This window comes from Euprymna scolopes, chromosome 11 (genome assembly GCF_053919585.1).
Source record: "Euprymna scolopes isolate OS-2025 chromosome 11, ASM5391958v1, whole genome shotgun sequence".
NCBI lineage: Eukaryota > Metazoa > Mollusca > Cephalopoda > Sepiida > Sepiolidae > Euprymna > Euprymna scolopes.
The window spans coordinates 19,204,487-19,218,951 of NC_136492.1; the positions used below are offsets into that span (position 1 = coordinate 19,204,487).

A 14,465-nucleotide genomic window follows, 5' to 3' on the forward strand; every position below is an offset into this window, starting at 1 on the left:
TAATAATGTGCGAATAATACTTATATGTTTGCTGTTTGTAAGCAGATTTTACCAGTCTTAAGTATCTCAAACACTTTTTTTCGTTTTTTTTTTTTTTCGTTTTTTTTTTTTTTTCGTTTTTTTTTTTTTCGTTTTTTTTTTTGTAATCAGTGTTTAAAATAGTCAAAATATTACAAACTTATCTGGTTTTCAAACATAACTTTTACCATTTAAAATTCCTGTAATGTTTATAGCATTTCCGTACACGCTCACACATTTTTTAAAATACTAGATAAAATAGTACAATCGTTTGAATTTCTTTTTGCATTTGGTTCACCGGGTATATTTGTCAGGGAGTTTTTGTAATTCTTCTTATTGAGTATTACTTTTGTTTTAATTTTCTTATTTTGTTTTCATGGGGATATATATATATATATATATATATATATATAGGTGTGTATATGGAAATATATTCATGGCAAGTGTGCGACGTAGAAGTGTTCATGTTGAAATTTGCCCAGAGCGATTTCTATTTAAAAGGTAAAAATACATTGGATTGGGAGAAGGAGGTAGTTTAAGCAAGTAGTCTATGTTAAATATTTTAAATTTGCCAGAGTTCTTTCTTCTAGGAAAAAAAAAAAAAGAAAAAAGATATGGGTGCAAAGCAGCATCCTCATTTGACCATCTCTTGAAATATTTTGGCAGCATATGACATCCACTTTTCCATACAACCATATCCATTCCTGTGATCCAAAGCTGTCGGCTTATTCAATTCTATGGATTGTTCGGATTACTGTTCTCATCTTGGATGCTATCCTAACAACATTTTGTTTGGTGTGACCTCCGCCCTTCTTCAGGGGTCCTAGATATGACCTTAAACTATATCCAGTGGTGAGGCCCCAGTTTGCGTCCTTTGGGGAGTGTAGAGCCACCCTTTAATTGCCATTGCTCCCAGGTCCACTCTTTACCGAAGTGGTAGTACCTGTTAGGGTCCCAACTATGGGTTAAATAGAAACTGACTTGAAAAACAAAACAAAAATATATTCTATTAAAAAATTTTTTCTTCAAAATCATTGGATTCGGCGTTAAATGAAAAGGGTTGATATGCCGTAAAACAAAAATAATCAACCAATCAATCTTCTTCAGGTACGTTTTATCAAACTTTGAACTTATTTAACCCACAGGAATAGATTATTCTTGGTTTATCAGCCATGACTAGATAGAAGTGCTACTTAATTACAGTAACCCAGAAATAAGAGAGTTCTTATCAAAAGAACTGCAACTCTTTTATATCCGCGTTACACATATCTGAGTTTCTTATATCCTTTATATTAACACAGGCTCTAATTTGGAACCAGAGAAAATCAGTACTTATGTATTTTTGGTACCACGCTGAAATAATGAAATTTCGAAAGCTATTCTTAACATGGGATAGGAGGGTGTTTTCTAACTATTCTGTGCTTCCACCTAACGATTTAATAAAAAAGAAGTTGTGAAACTTGAATTTAACCTGGAAAAAATCTATTTAAAAATAACACAGTACCAAAAATGCTTAAGCACAGAGAAAATCGCTCTTATATCAGGTTTTCTTATATTTATGGCCTCTTATATCAGGGTTACACTGTATTATATTATTCTTAATTATTATCACCTAAAGTAAGGATTGAACCTTCAACCATCAGAAAACTCTTATAAAGATAATGATTAACAATCAGTTCAATCTTGTGCCAAAAGTTTTAAGTAATTTGTAATTACATTCTTAGTATTGCCTGTACTGAAGATTGAACCTTCAATCGCCATAAGACTGTCACTTGAAACTGATTACTTTATACCACTTATATCTGTTGTGCCCTGAGTCCACACGCCTGGACTCAACAAGATGCCCATGAAAACGTCGGAGGTTACATCATTCAAAACATTGTGAGAATAACATTAAAGACGAGAACAGTAGTTAGAATAATCCAAATCTTGGTGTAAAAAAATTCCAAGACATAATATTCCATTCTCCTGCTATAAAGGAACAGTGGCTCATTCTGGACTTCGGCTCAAAAATCGGATGTTTTAAAAAATAAAACCGAATATTCATTCTAAGTTGTTGAATACTAAATAGAAGAAAAAAAAAAAATATTTAACTGTTGAGTATATATATATATTTGTGTATATTTGTTAAGAATTGACTTTTCTACTGGAAGTCAAAAAAAAAAAAAAAAAAAGTAAAAAGATAGAAACAAGTTTCTCAGCTGCGTTTCTCTTGTTTTATCATTTGGTCATCCATGTACAGGAAATTTGAGATATTCTGTCCTTCCACATCACTGAAAATATGCATTTTATGTTCGTTCAAATCAAAGAATAAGTCAACATTGAAGCCACGATCACTGATATAAACCTGCAAAGAGAACAGGAAAAAAAAAATGAAACTACCTGATCAATTTACATGATTTTTGGAATATGATGTTTTTGTTTCCTTGCAGGTATGTACATAATACAGATTTTTCTTTATTATTATTTTTTTAAACATGGGGGACTTCTGGACAAGAGCCCATATCTCAGATGAACATGAATAATTTTCATCATTCTTCTTTCTAACGCTTTCTCTTCTATTACAGAAAATGAAGCATCCCCAGCACCTGCTACCACGCCAGCCCTCGATGAAAGCCCTAAACAACCTGTTGAGGAACCCCCCCCCAGCCAACTACCAAAACCGTAAGCTTTACACGATCATTATTTTCCATGAAGAAGTCTTTAAAAATTAAAACATTTTTGTGCACTCTTCTCATAAGAGAACGCTTTTGATCCTCCGTTATAAATCTGCAACGATTATCTTGGAGAATTGCAGACCTGTTGAGGTGCCTTCAATAAGTTTCCAGACTTTTTCTGTATGGGCACTTTTATCGATAGTAAAACATGAAACTTCGAAGTAATATTATAAGATATCAACGGATACACACTCGAGAGTCAAGACAATGGAAAGAATATACTGTTGTCCTAGTAATAACTGTTTAAGTAAATTTTGTAGAGTACATACCAGCATGTTTGCCTCAAATAGTTACCACTTTCTGTGTATTCATCCAAGGGAAGTCACTCGTCTGTCATTTGATATTAACATGCGAGATAGGAAGAACAGTCTATTCTTGTCCTGAATTCCTTTGTGTATTTATCCAAGGCATCTACTATGCAATATTTAAAGTTATAAATTTATATTTTTTTACTAGAATATCTTCTTTTCTTTTCCAGTTTTAACAACTAGTCCTTTTACTTTTCCATGTTTAAATCTTAACCATATTACTTTTCATGCTTGCATTTTTCTATGTAATCCATGACTTTTCCAGGTCTTGCTTTGAAATAAAATCTTCTCTCTCTATTAGCGACAGTACAGCTGAACAACAAATCAGGACAGCGGTAAATTATTAGCGACATTTTTTTTTTATATCATGTTACGTCATCATCTCCATCACTCCTAGCAGATTTGATTGCTATGGTTACCAACAGCCAATCAAAAGAAATATCTATCCATTCCTTACAGATTCTGAGAATTTTTTAACACAGTAATTTTATTATCTTTTGTTTTACTGAATGAAAATTGAAAATCTTTTTTTTCAAAAAATATAGCTGAGAAGGTGACCTATGAACTGTAAAAATGTTTTGAAATTTGGTCACAAAATAAGTGAGCGGTGAAGCTTTAAAGCAGTTCTGAATAAGTAAAACTAACACTTAACCATATATTCAAACATGGTAGTGTTTGAAGGATAAAATGATATGGTTGTTTATTGTATTTCCATAGACATGAGAAGAAAAGGTGAAAAATCATAACAGTATGGATTACTTTTTTTTTTTTTTTACAGTGATCACCACTTATCAAGGCCCGGAAGCCACTCGGGGATAAGGGTTATAATCCTTTAATTGCAATAATATTTTCGGTGTATGTTTTTATGGACGAATGGTTTTGTAATAGTTTAAAGAAATATAATTATTATGAATCGTCCCTTTCATGCAGTAAGTGTACGTATAATAATGTTGTATTGATATTATAAGTATGTGAAAATTTTGTTATGTCTTTGTTACAATTATGAACTTTTGTAGGTCCAAGAAGCGGTGCAATACAAATAATGATACCTGTTAAAAATCTTCTGGCAGTGATATGAGGTGAGCGATAGAGGGTGAAAATGTTTGCTACCATCTTTGTGGGAATACATATTTGATGGAGAGATTTTGGGGGGAAATAAAACATGCAACTAATTTTAGTCCAGGATGAAATGTATACATAGTTTCACGAAACACAATTTAGGAAGAGTTGTAAGTGGTGTGATGGAAAAGTTCATTTCAGAAGTGTTTGTTTATTTTCCTACTGAGACTGTTATGGCAAGGAAAAACAAAAGGTGTTTGTTCAGATTGGCACTTATGGTGGCATTTAAAATTAAAGAAATTACAGAAAGGTCTGCATGATATACATACCAGCCACGAGATGAAGATGAAAAATTCCAAAAATCACGTAATTTGATTTAATTTAATTTTTATTCAAGAAAATCAAATTTTACTGTTTCCATAAGGGTGAAAAAAAAAATGAAATCAATGAATTGGTAGGCAAGGGCAAACAACTCTAATGCACATGGAAACTGTCAAAACGATCATCGATTACCTCCCCTTATTATGTTCTCTAGTAAAAAAAAAAATGGCTTTGTCAGTCACTTATCGGTAAAAAACGGTAAAATTATTTTTCGTAAATAAAAGAAAAACTACTTTATTAATTTTTGTGATTTTTGGAATATGAAATCTTCATTCAGTGACAAATAGGTACAATATAAAAGTTTTTCTTCATTTTTGTTTATCGCTGTAAGTGCCGATTTGAATAAGCATTAGAACAACAAAAAAACAAAGAAAGAAATAGAAATTATTTTATATAAAAGATAAAAAAAAAAAAGAATAAAATATACCTACCGTAACTTCAACAGGTACTTTGTTGATCCATACATGGAGGTTATCCCGTGCTATAAGTTGGGGGTAAAAAAGAAAAGCAATTTTTTTTTGTTAGATATTTTCGATGACGATTAATGAACAGATTTGCCAACTGTTATTTATTTAAACTTTATTTTAGAATTAGGGTATTTATTCAGACTGTACAGGTGTGTGTGTGTGTCCATCCATCAATCACAATGATTTCATACGAATGTCTTTTTTTATTGAATTAATAATAAATAATAAATTCTCAACAAAACAAAAAAAAGAGCCTTTTACTCCAATAGTTTCTTTGCTCAAACTGATAAACTTTGGAATTCCCTCCCTGCTTCTTATTTCCCTTGTTACATAAGGGAGGGAGAAGAAGAGGAGTTGACTTGGACACTTTACTTGAGGGATACTGGTACCCTGGTGATGACGTGTCCATTTTACTAATGAAGAGAAGAAGTTTACGACGATGGGAGAGAGATATTACGAGTGTTAAGAGACGAGAGAACGGGACCCAAGATCCCTTAAACCGTTTGTCTAGTGGTTAAGACGCTTGTGTATTTATGTGTTTGAATTAAAGAAGATTCATACCTGGTTCAGCTGCTCTGGGAGAGTCTTCATCTGGGTGGAGTTCTCTTGTTGTTTTTGCCGTAATACACAAGATGAAGACAGATGTTGGGTTTTCAACCTTTTATTCTCCCAGGCATGATCTGCAGATGTCGCCATCAATGGTCTCCACTGTGGGTACCTACTACGTCCCACGTCTGGGGCGCGCATCTCCCCCCTTACTTAGGAGAGAATCATTTTAGACTTCTGCTCGGCTCGGCATTTTCTGAGAGACTCAACGTTTCACCAACCTTGCCACGTAGCATCACATGACATCCGGTTAGATGAAACGTCACTTCCTGCAACGTGGATTAACTACAAAAATATCTCTCTGACCTCCTCCCACCCTCTCCCTCTCTCGATCTACTATCTAATAGAGACACAGAGAGAGAAAATAGAGAGAGTATGAAAGAGCCAGAGAGAGAGAGAGGAGAGATGCTCTTTAACACCCTGACTGTACTAACATATAGAAGTTTAAATTTAATGTGAACAAACATCTTGCTGCTAAACTCTCTACTTAGAGTGTCCCTAATTCACAGTAGCCTCCTATGCCTATGTGTTGGAATGAATTCCTGTTTGTTCACAATTTGGTTGTCGGTGGGGCATTAGAATACGCCGACTGCTCCCCTGCAGAGGGTAAGAGTCCCTCAATGGGGGTCCTCAAACTATATCCAGTGGTGAGGCCCCAGCTTGTGGGCTTTGGGGAGTGTGGAACAACCCTTTAATTACCATTGCTCCCAGGTCCACTCTGACCCAGAGTGGTAGTACCTGTTAGGGTCACAACTATGGGTTAAATAGAAACCGATGTGAAAACAACAAATATATTCTATTAAAAAAATTTTTCTTCAAAATCTTTGGATTCAGCATTAAATAACCCGAAAAGGGTTGATATGCCATAAAACAAAAACAACCAACCAACCTAACAACTTGGGATATTTGATGTATCTTAAATAGTATGTGACAAAACCTTCCGCCCGGCAATAGGTTTTTTTTACCTGGCAATGATGGGTAGGTACAGCTAGTAAATAAATGAGACCAAAAAATTTGTGAAACTGTAAGAAAATTGCTTATTAAAACAAATATTTCGTTTTCTACTTACAAAATGAAATCATAACTTCATTATCATCCACTATTAGCGTCCATTTCTTTGTTATTTGTGCTATTCCAGTTTTATCCAAGACTCCTGCTTTCCTGTTTCAAACGCAAAGAAAAAAACTTCCACATTATTGTATACTTTTATTTCAGAAAATTTTATAACTATAAAAACATATATATATTTAAAAAAAAAAAAAAAAAATCACTTACCTGTTAAAAAAACAAACAAGTAAAGCAACTTTATTTAATGAAGATCTTTCATACAAAAATCGGTTCAAGATTCAGATATTTATTAAAACTAGCGGGACCTGTGGAAATTCCACAGCAGACTCATTCATATGTAATATATTGATGTTGGCATTCTGTAGATGTTCAGCGTAAATGGAGATGCTCTGATATTATTGTGGCTCTTTTGTTAAAACTGCAAAAGTATTTATCTAAGTTAGCAGGGACGCCTGGCGTAGCCCAGTCATAAAGTTTGCTTAAATATGATATAAAAATCATCAGCTTGAATCAAAACAAAACTTATGAGAAAAAAAAAAATGTATACAGATATAACTTGAGTTCCTTCAGCTATAATCGAAACTGAAACCAAAACTTATTCTTAGCAAAATTATTTATTACAAGAAATAGAAGTCCATAAGAATTAAACGACAGTCACTCGGATGTAAGTGTGACACACACGCTATCCTATTAATTTGACTTTTTAGCTCTTAAAAAAACGAGAAAAGTTTACAACCCATTGACTTAGAATGAGTGGGTTATCATAGCAATGGTCCATATAAAATTTCAGCCAGATGTGTCCTGTAGTTTTCTAGAAAAATGGAACTTAAATCCCTCTAATGAATGCCATAATACTTAGTCCATTGAATCTGTTAAATGTTTGAAAATATTATGAACCTATAAGTGTGATACTATAAAGTGGCTCTGGGGTGGATTTGAGCCACTAAGTGCTTAGAGGTGGGGGGGGGGGAATAGACAAAGAAATCGGAAATATCCTACAATCAACCATAATAATAGAAACCTACTGATAAAACAGGGAAGGGCAGCTTCCGGTAACCAGGATGGGGTGGGCGACCAGTGATACCAACGTAGAGGGGACAGTCAGTTGAGATGTGCTCGAGAGCGGATGGAAGTTGAATAGTCAGTTGACAGTTAGATGCCCGTCGCAGCGGATAGAAATTGGACAGTGACAGTTGAGATCTAGATTCGCTAGACAGTGATAGTTGAACAGTTATAGAGTTGACTGTGAACTAGAGACGTGGACCATTTTGGAGTTGATTGTGAAACAGAGATAGACAAATGTAACATCGATAGAACGGGGGGAAGACACACACACACTCACAAGTCCAACAGTCAATTTATATGTGAACATTGGCGTTCGTGTTTTCCTTTCTTTGTTCAGATTTCTACTTTGTGAACCGCGTGTGTTCTCATCGACAGTCGCCAACGGAAAAAGGACGATCCGGCCATAAGAAGAACAGTCGAACGAAAAATCCATGGTACACGACGTTGGGAGCTGGCGATTGTCGAGGAACCACACACACGTCGGGTTACATTAGGTACAACCTAAAAATAACAGTTGGACCAGAGAATAAAGAGTTATCGTCCTTGGAAAAGGAGATCGTAACGATAGTTTTGAGAGGTAAACAAATGGGTTTCTGAAAGTTTGAAATGAGGATTGATAATTCATATTATTTAAATTATTAGTACTGTTCTCATCTTGAGTTTTATTCACACAATATAAAGACAAGTACTTGGTAAATTCAGTTATAAGTTCTGGAGGTTGAAGGTTCAGTCCTCAGTGTGGACGACTAGGTGTGTCAGAATATTTTGGGAATTTGTGACACCCTTAACACAGAACTGCGAATAAAATATGCAAAACTCGTAATTTCTCTTTTTAAAGTGGTTTGTTTAAATTTCTTTGTGGAATATACTTCCAAAAATAAACTATTTAAGTAGAAATTGGACAATATAGTAATCATTAGTAATGAAAATTCGGTAAATTTGTTAACTTATATGGAACATGCTCATCAAGAACTTATTTACGTTAGACTTGAACACAACCATATTGTAGTAAGCAGGAAAACGGAAAGACAATTCCACAGGCGTGCAGTTCTAAGAAAGAAGCTTTGTTCATGGAATCTATGTTCATGTTTAGGCACAGATAAAGAGTGGGGGGAATTATTGATAGTGTTTTCAGCTAGACAAGTGTTTCTTGTGAAAGTTTGGCAAGGGGGGACCATAGACTGAAGCTCAGTCGAACACTTTCCATGAAAATAACGATACATCAGAGACAAACTCGCAACATCTCTTCTGTGAGATAGAGGTTGCAGGGAAGAGAAAAAGACATCTCCTACGAGGCTACGAAGTTTATTTTGAACTCTATCAAGGTAGGACAAGTCCTTTCTAGCAGCTCCTGTCCAGATGTGGCAACAGTATTCCATCCTTTGATGTAGCTGGCTCTTATATAGATAGAGAATTGCATCAGCAGTGAGATATCTATTGGATCGATAGAAAGATCCCACCATTTTTCCAGCGGCCTTGGCAACAGATTTGATGTACGTGTTCCATTTAAGATAAGGAGTAATGGTCAAGCCCAGAAGCTTGTCAAAACTTGAGGCCTCCTGAAGACGAGAGCCATTCATTTCAATTGATGCCAGATGTGAATCAGAATGTTAAATAGCATGTTACTGTTGCCAATCTATCTATATAATTATAAAACTCAAATGACCTTGTAACGATGTATGTAACCCACTTTCCGGTTTACTACATTCGGTTGCACATGCGCGCATGACCTGTGCACTGAAATATTAACGTTATTTCGAAATTATTATTTAACATGGGAAGAGTTGGGGTTAAAATAACTTAAACATAATACAGAAAAGAACGATGTAAAAAAAAAAAAAAAAAAAAAGCAGATATATCAAAATTTGAATTTAACTATAATAAGTATTATGGTATCTGTTCAGTACACATTTACTTATAAGTATGGCCAACCACTTATAATTCAGCAACTGTAAATTTAAAAAAAAAAAAATAATCAATTATAATAAACAGAACGACTCATAATCATTCATATTCTTTTTTTCCATTTTAATATACTTTCATAGAAATGTTTCTGTTATGTCAAAAAAAAACCTATTTTCTTTACGTCACAAGTGTCACGCTCATACATGAATTACATAGCTAATATAATATACTGACCTAACGGGTCACGGGTAGTCTAGTTTTTTTAATAAATTTTCATGGTAATGGTAATCATGAGTTAATGGCCTTGTTTTTAGCATAACAGAGTTACTTTCCTTTTTATTATGTCACGTGTTGCCAAAGAAGTATGGCAGCGTTTTTTTTTTTAAATAAAGACTGAAAACTCATGTTTTTTTTTTTTTAAATAATGCAGTAATATTTAAGTACTTCTGACATGCCAATTAAGTAGATATTGTTTTAGTTGAAACTGACACAAAATGTCAGTAGATACCATTTTTTTCTTTTTTTTTAAATCTATTTTTTTCGTTTTCGGAATTTCGGTATAAAAATAACAGTTGGACCAAATAATAAAGAGTTATCGCCCTTGAGGAAAAGGAAATCCACCATGATAGTTTTGGGAGGTAAGCAAATGGGTTTCGTCTCTGAATTTTTGAGATGAAGATTGATAATTCATATTATGTAAAGATCTGCGTGTTGTTTTCAGCGGTTGTATTTTGAAACGTTTAGACTGTGTGTTGGCAACACAAGATTAACATTAAGGGTGTGAGTTCAATTATATAAACGTTGATTATATGAACTATATCCGATGGTGAGGCCCCAGCTTGCAGGCTTTGGGGAGTGTGGAGCCACCCTTTAATTGCCATTGCTCCCAGGTCCACTCTGACCTGGAGTGGTAGTACCTGTTAGGGTCCCAACTATGGGTTAAATAGAAACCGACCTGAAAAAAACAAATATATTTTATTAAAAAATTTTTCTTCAAAACAACTGGATTCGGCATTAAATAACCTGAAAAGGGTTGATATGCCGTAAAGCAAAAAGAACCAACCAATCCTTCTCTTTTATCTTCTATTCTGGTCATATCGTCACTTCTTACATTGGTGGCAGCCAAGGGTTTCACCGTGGTTCACAAGTATAGAAAATAAACAATGCAAGAATAAACATTATAAAACATAAAATAAAATATGCATCAAATGCGCTTGAAAGCCAAATCACAAAAGGAAAATAAACAAATATTTTACTTGTTTGAAATTTATAACAAATATATTTCAGAGGTATACTCCATCTTCAGTGTATTGTTTCAATTTTTTTTTTCTTTTCTTCTTCCTTGCCATGTTGTAAAGTTGGAGAAAAAAAAGTCTGTTTGTAAAGATCCACGCGTTGTTTTCAACGGTTGTATCTTGAAATGCTTGAACTGTATGTAGGCAACGCAAGAATAATGTCAAAGGTGTGAGTTCATATTGAAACGTTGATTTAATTTGAATAAAATAAAATACGCATCCAGTGGGCTTGAAAGCCAACTCACAAGGTAGTATTAGGAAAACAGACAAATATTTTACTTGCTCGAAATTTATAACAAACTAGCATGGATACCCAACGTTGCCAGGGTCGACAGGAAGTTCGGTTTGGCCACACCTGCTATACTAAGAATATTGACCAGTTTTTCATTATTATATGTCAACTCTGTCGTTACCCCAACAAAAATTTCAAAAATAAAAGAACGAATGAAAACACGAAAACGTAACCCCCCCCCCCCCGAAAAAAAGCAGAGTATGTGACAAAGTCTCCACCAGATATTTCGGCAGAAGGGATACAAAGAGAAGCTATTCTCCAGATATTGAGCACCTTTTTATGACTATATTCCAGTTTAAGCGAATTTCTTTTATGCTACCTCAGTCTAGAAAGATTTGTTATTACGGTTTGTTGCAACGAAAACAAACTGTAAATAATTCAGTTTCAAAAATACCAAAGTAGAATTTGTGTTAATCGAAATACACGTTCGTTTTTATGCTATAAAAATGATGAGTTATGACTGATTGTGTTATTAAAAGAAAAAACTTAGCTGTTTCGATATCAAAAAAATGTGAAGAAAAAGAAAAACTGGCAAAAAAACATAAATTAAAGTTTTGTTTTGTTTTTGTTTAACGTAAAGAATCGTAGTTAAATTATATTGTTTGTTTATTTTAAAATAAAAATCCACTGGACCAAAACGTTAATTGCAAAATCACGGAAATTATTTTATTTGAACTGATTCCAAAAATAATGCTTGAAAGTTTGTGTGAATTATTTTTAGTTTGATTATCCGCCGAAAAAGAAAACAAAAACAAAAGGAACAAAGTTAGCGTCCAGGGTAAATAACTGAAAACTCAAATAACTCAAACCAGTTTATAAAAAAATTGATGTTGGTAAAAATAAATTAAATTAAATATGTTATCAATATAAATCAAATTTAAATAATAAACTTAAACAGAACACTTAAAACAATACTCTCATTATGAACAATAACTAACACACCACTATTTAATACATCGATTTCCCGTCATGTATTATGCAAATGACGTTACCTCTTAATCGTCTATTTTTGCAAGAATCATTCATAGGAATGAAGGAAACATTAAAGTTATAGACCTTTTGGATATATTAATCAAATTGTGAACAAACAAACAAGACAGGAATACGAATTTATATATAGATATATTTCAGAGATATACTCCATCTTCAGTGTGTTGTTTTGTTTCTTTTCTTTTCTTCTTTCTCATTATATTGTAAAGTTGGAGAAAGAAAAGTCTGTTTGTAAAGATCTGCGCGTTGTTTTCAGCGGTTGTATTTTGAAATGTTTGAACTGTGTGCAGGCAACGCGATAATAATGTCAAAGGTGTGAGTTCATATTGAAACGTTGATTTAATTTAAATTTAAAAACACGCATCAAGTGCGCTTGAAAGCCATTTTATTCAAATTAAATCAACGTTTCAATATGATCTCACACCCTTGACATCTTGAATATGTTTACGAATTATCTCGTATTTAGCTCCTGCCATGTATTATGTTTTTTTTTTTTTGCTATTGAATACATACATAAATTATAAGTTGAATGACTCACTATAAATAAAAGCTGATTTGAGTTATTTTTACTACGAAAATATACAAACTGATAAAAACTGACAATTTTTTTAGTAAAAATGACTTGTGACAATTCATTTAAAAAAAAATACAAATTTAATAAATATTCCATATTATATTCATTATTTGTTGATTTTCTTTTTTGGAAATTGCAGAAAAATAGTTTGGCAATGAAAATAAATTGAATGGAGCTATAGCTGGTAGCAAATGTGTTAAGCATCTCCTCATATGGCCTGTCTTTGATCGAGGAACACAACTGTTGCTCTTCGTACAGCTCTTTCGGTTTTGTTTAGGATGTAACCTATATATTAATACCGATAAAGCAGATGTATATATGTATATCTGTGTGTAAATATTTAACCAAAAAACTCTTAAAACCGGAAGTGGCGTAGGTTTGAATTAAGGGGAGTTTTAGGCAGATATACAAACATACATTTAAACAGGTGAGATTTATATTATAGATTCATATTCATTATTTGTTGATTTTCTTTTTTGGAAATTGCAGAAAAATAGTTTGGCAATGAAAATAAATTGAATAGAACTATAGCTGGTAGCAAATGTGTTAAGCGTCTCCTCATATGGCCTGTCTTTGATCGAGGAACACAACTGTTGCTCTTCGTACAGCTCTTTTGTTTTGTTTAGGATGTAATCCATATATTAATACGAATAAAACAAATTTATTTTTTGAAAATTGCAGAAAAACAGCAATGACAATGAATTTAATAGAGCTAGTGCTGGCAGTTAACTTGGTGATCTAGTAAGAACTGGTGTGTCAAGGTGATTATGCTGTTATAATTTTAAATAGGAAAATGATGAAAAATATGCACATATAGTTTAATGCTGAATAGACTTATAATTACGCCACAAACCTGTGGTCGTGATATTATGATTGTTATAAATGTATTCAAAATGTTCACTTGTTGAGACCTGTTAGCTTGGAACGATTGATGGTACTTGGCGATTGATTTGCATGTTCACATCCTACTGTTCGCGATTTTCTGTTTGCTTGGATTTTCCACATTGGCCTCATCTTTGAGCAGAGAAGAGCGAGGGTGGAGCATGGGGGGGGGGGCAAACCGAAACTCGGGTAAGCAAGAAAACGACAAAATAGATGATGCTGAGAGGATTTATTTATTTATTTATTTTTTTACTAACTAGTTATCATTTATTTTATTTACCTCTCAGGGAGATGTAGACACAAGGTAAGGTGTTAAAGTTGAAAAACCAGTGCACTAGAATTAACACATTCTGGCCTACAACAAAAAATGACTGACCAGCCCTGCTGACGTTTTAATGTATTCTTAGTATCGCCTGCAGTACCAACCTACAGAAGATGTGTCTAACACATCTCTATTCTGAGGCTTTACCTGTTCTTTCTTTTTCACCAATGTGTTGCGAGTTATTAAGGCTAAAAGCCACTCAAGGTTAAGGATTAATGAGATCAATGGATTAACATTGAATGATGAAGAGTATTATGAGAGGATTAAAAATGGTGAATGGAATGTGTGATTAGTTATTTAATTTTCCTCTTATGGATACAAGGTCAGCTGTTCAATGCACTAGGATTAGTGCACTCCGGCCTACAGAAAATGCCTGAGCAACTCCTTTGATATTCCCTGGTAGTAGTGCCTCAGACGTTTAGCAATAAACTAACCCCTTTTCAAACAGAAGGTAAGGCCTAGAAGGGTGGATTTCCTGTGACTGAACAGGCCGATACGATCTATATGTATATATAA

General features: G+C 33.7%; 2 protein-coding genes across 4 annotated transcripts in view; one reads left to right on the forward strand and one right to left on the reverse strand.

Annotated features, from left to right (window-relative positions):
- LOC145287787 (cyclin-C-like) overlaps positions 1-2,682 on the forward strand; it is a 125,356-nt gene extending 122,674 nt beyond the window's left edge. The window contains exon 11 of the mRNA XM_080135615.1: positions 2,586-2,682. Coding sequence (XP_079991741.1) covers positions 2,586-2,592 — 7 coding nt within the window. The 3' untranslated portion in view covers positions 2,593-2,682. The remainder of the gene's footprint in view (positions 1-2,585) is intronic.
- The window catches only part of LOC145287788 (uncharacterized), a 57,440-nt gene continuing 43,084 nt past the window's right edge, over positions 110-14,465 (reverse strand). Inside the window, exons 2-4 of one of the 3 annotated variants that reach the window (XM_080135618.1) lie at positions 6,626-6,717; positions 4,915-4,964; positions 110-2,365 (exon numbers count right to left, since the gene is read on the reverse strand). In XM_080135618.1, coding sequence (XP_079991744.1) covers positions 2,216-2,365; positions 4,915-4,964; positions 6,626-6,717 — 292 coding nt within the window. In that variant the 3' untranslated portion in view covers positions 110-2,215. The remainder of the gene's footprint in view (positions 2,366-4,914; positions 4,965-6,625; positions 6,718-14,465) is intronic. The other 2 variants (XM_080135619.1, XM_080135616.1) reach the window with 2 other exon arrangements.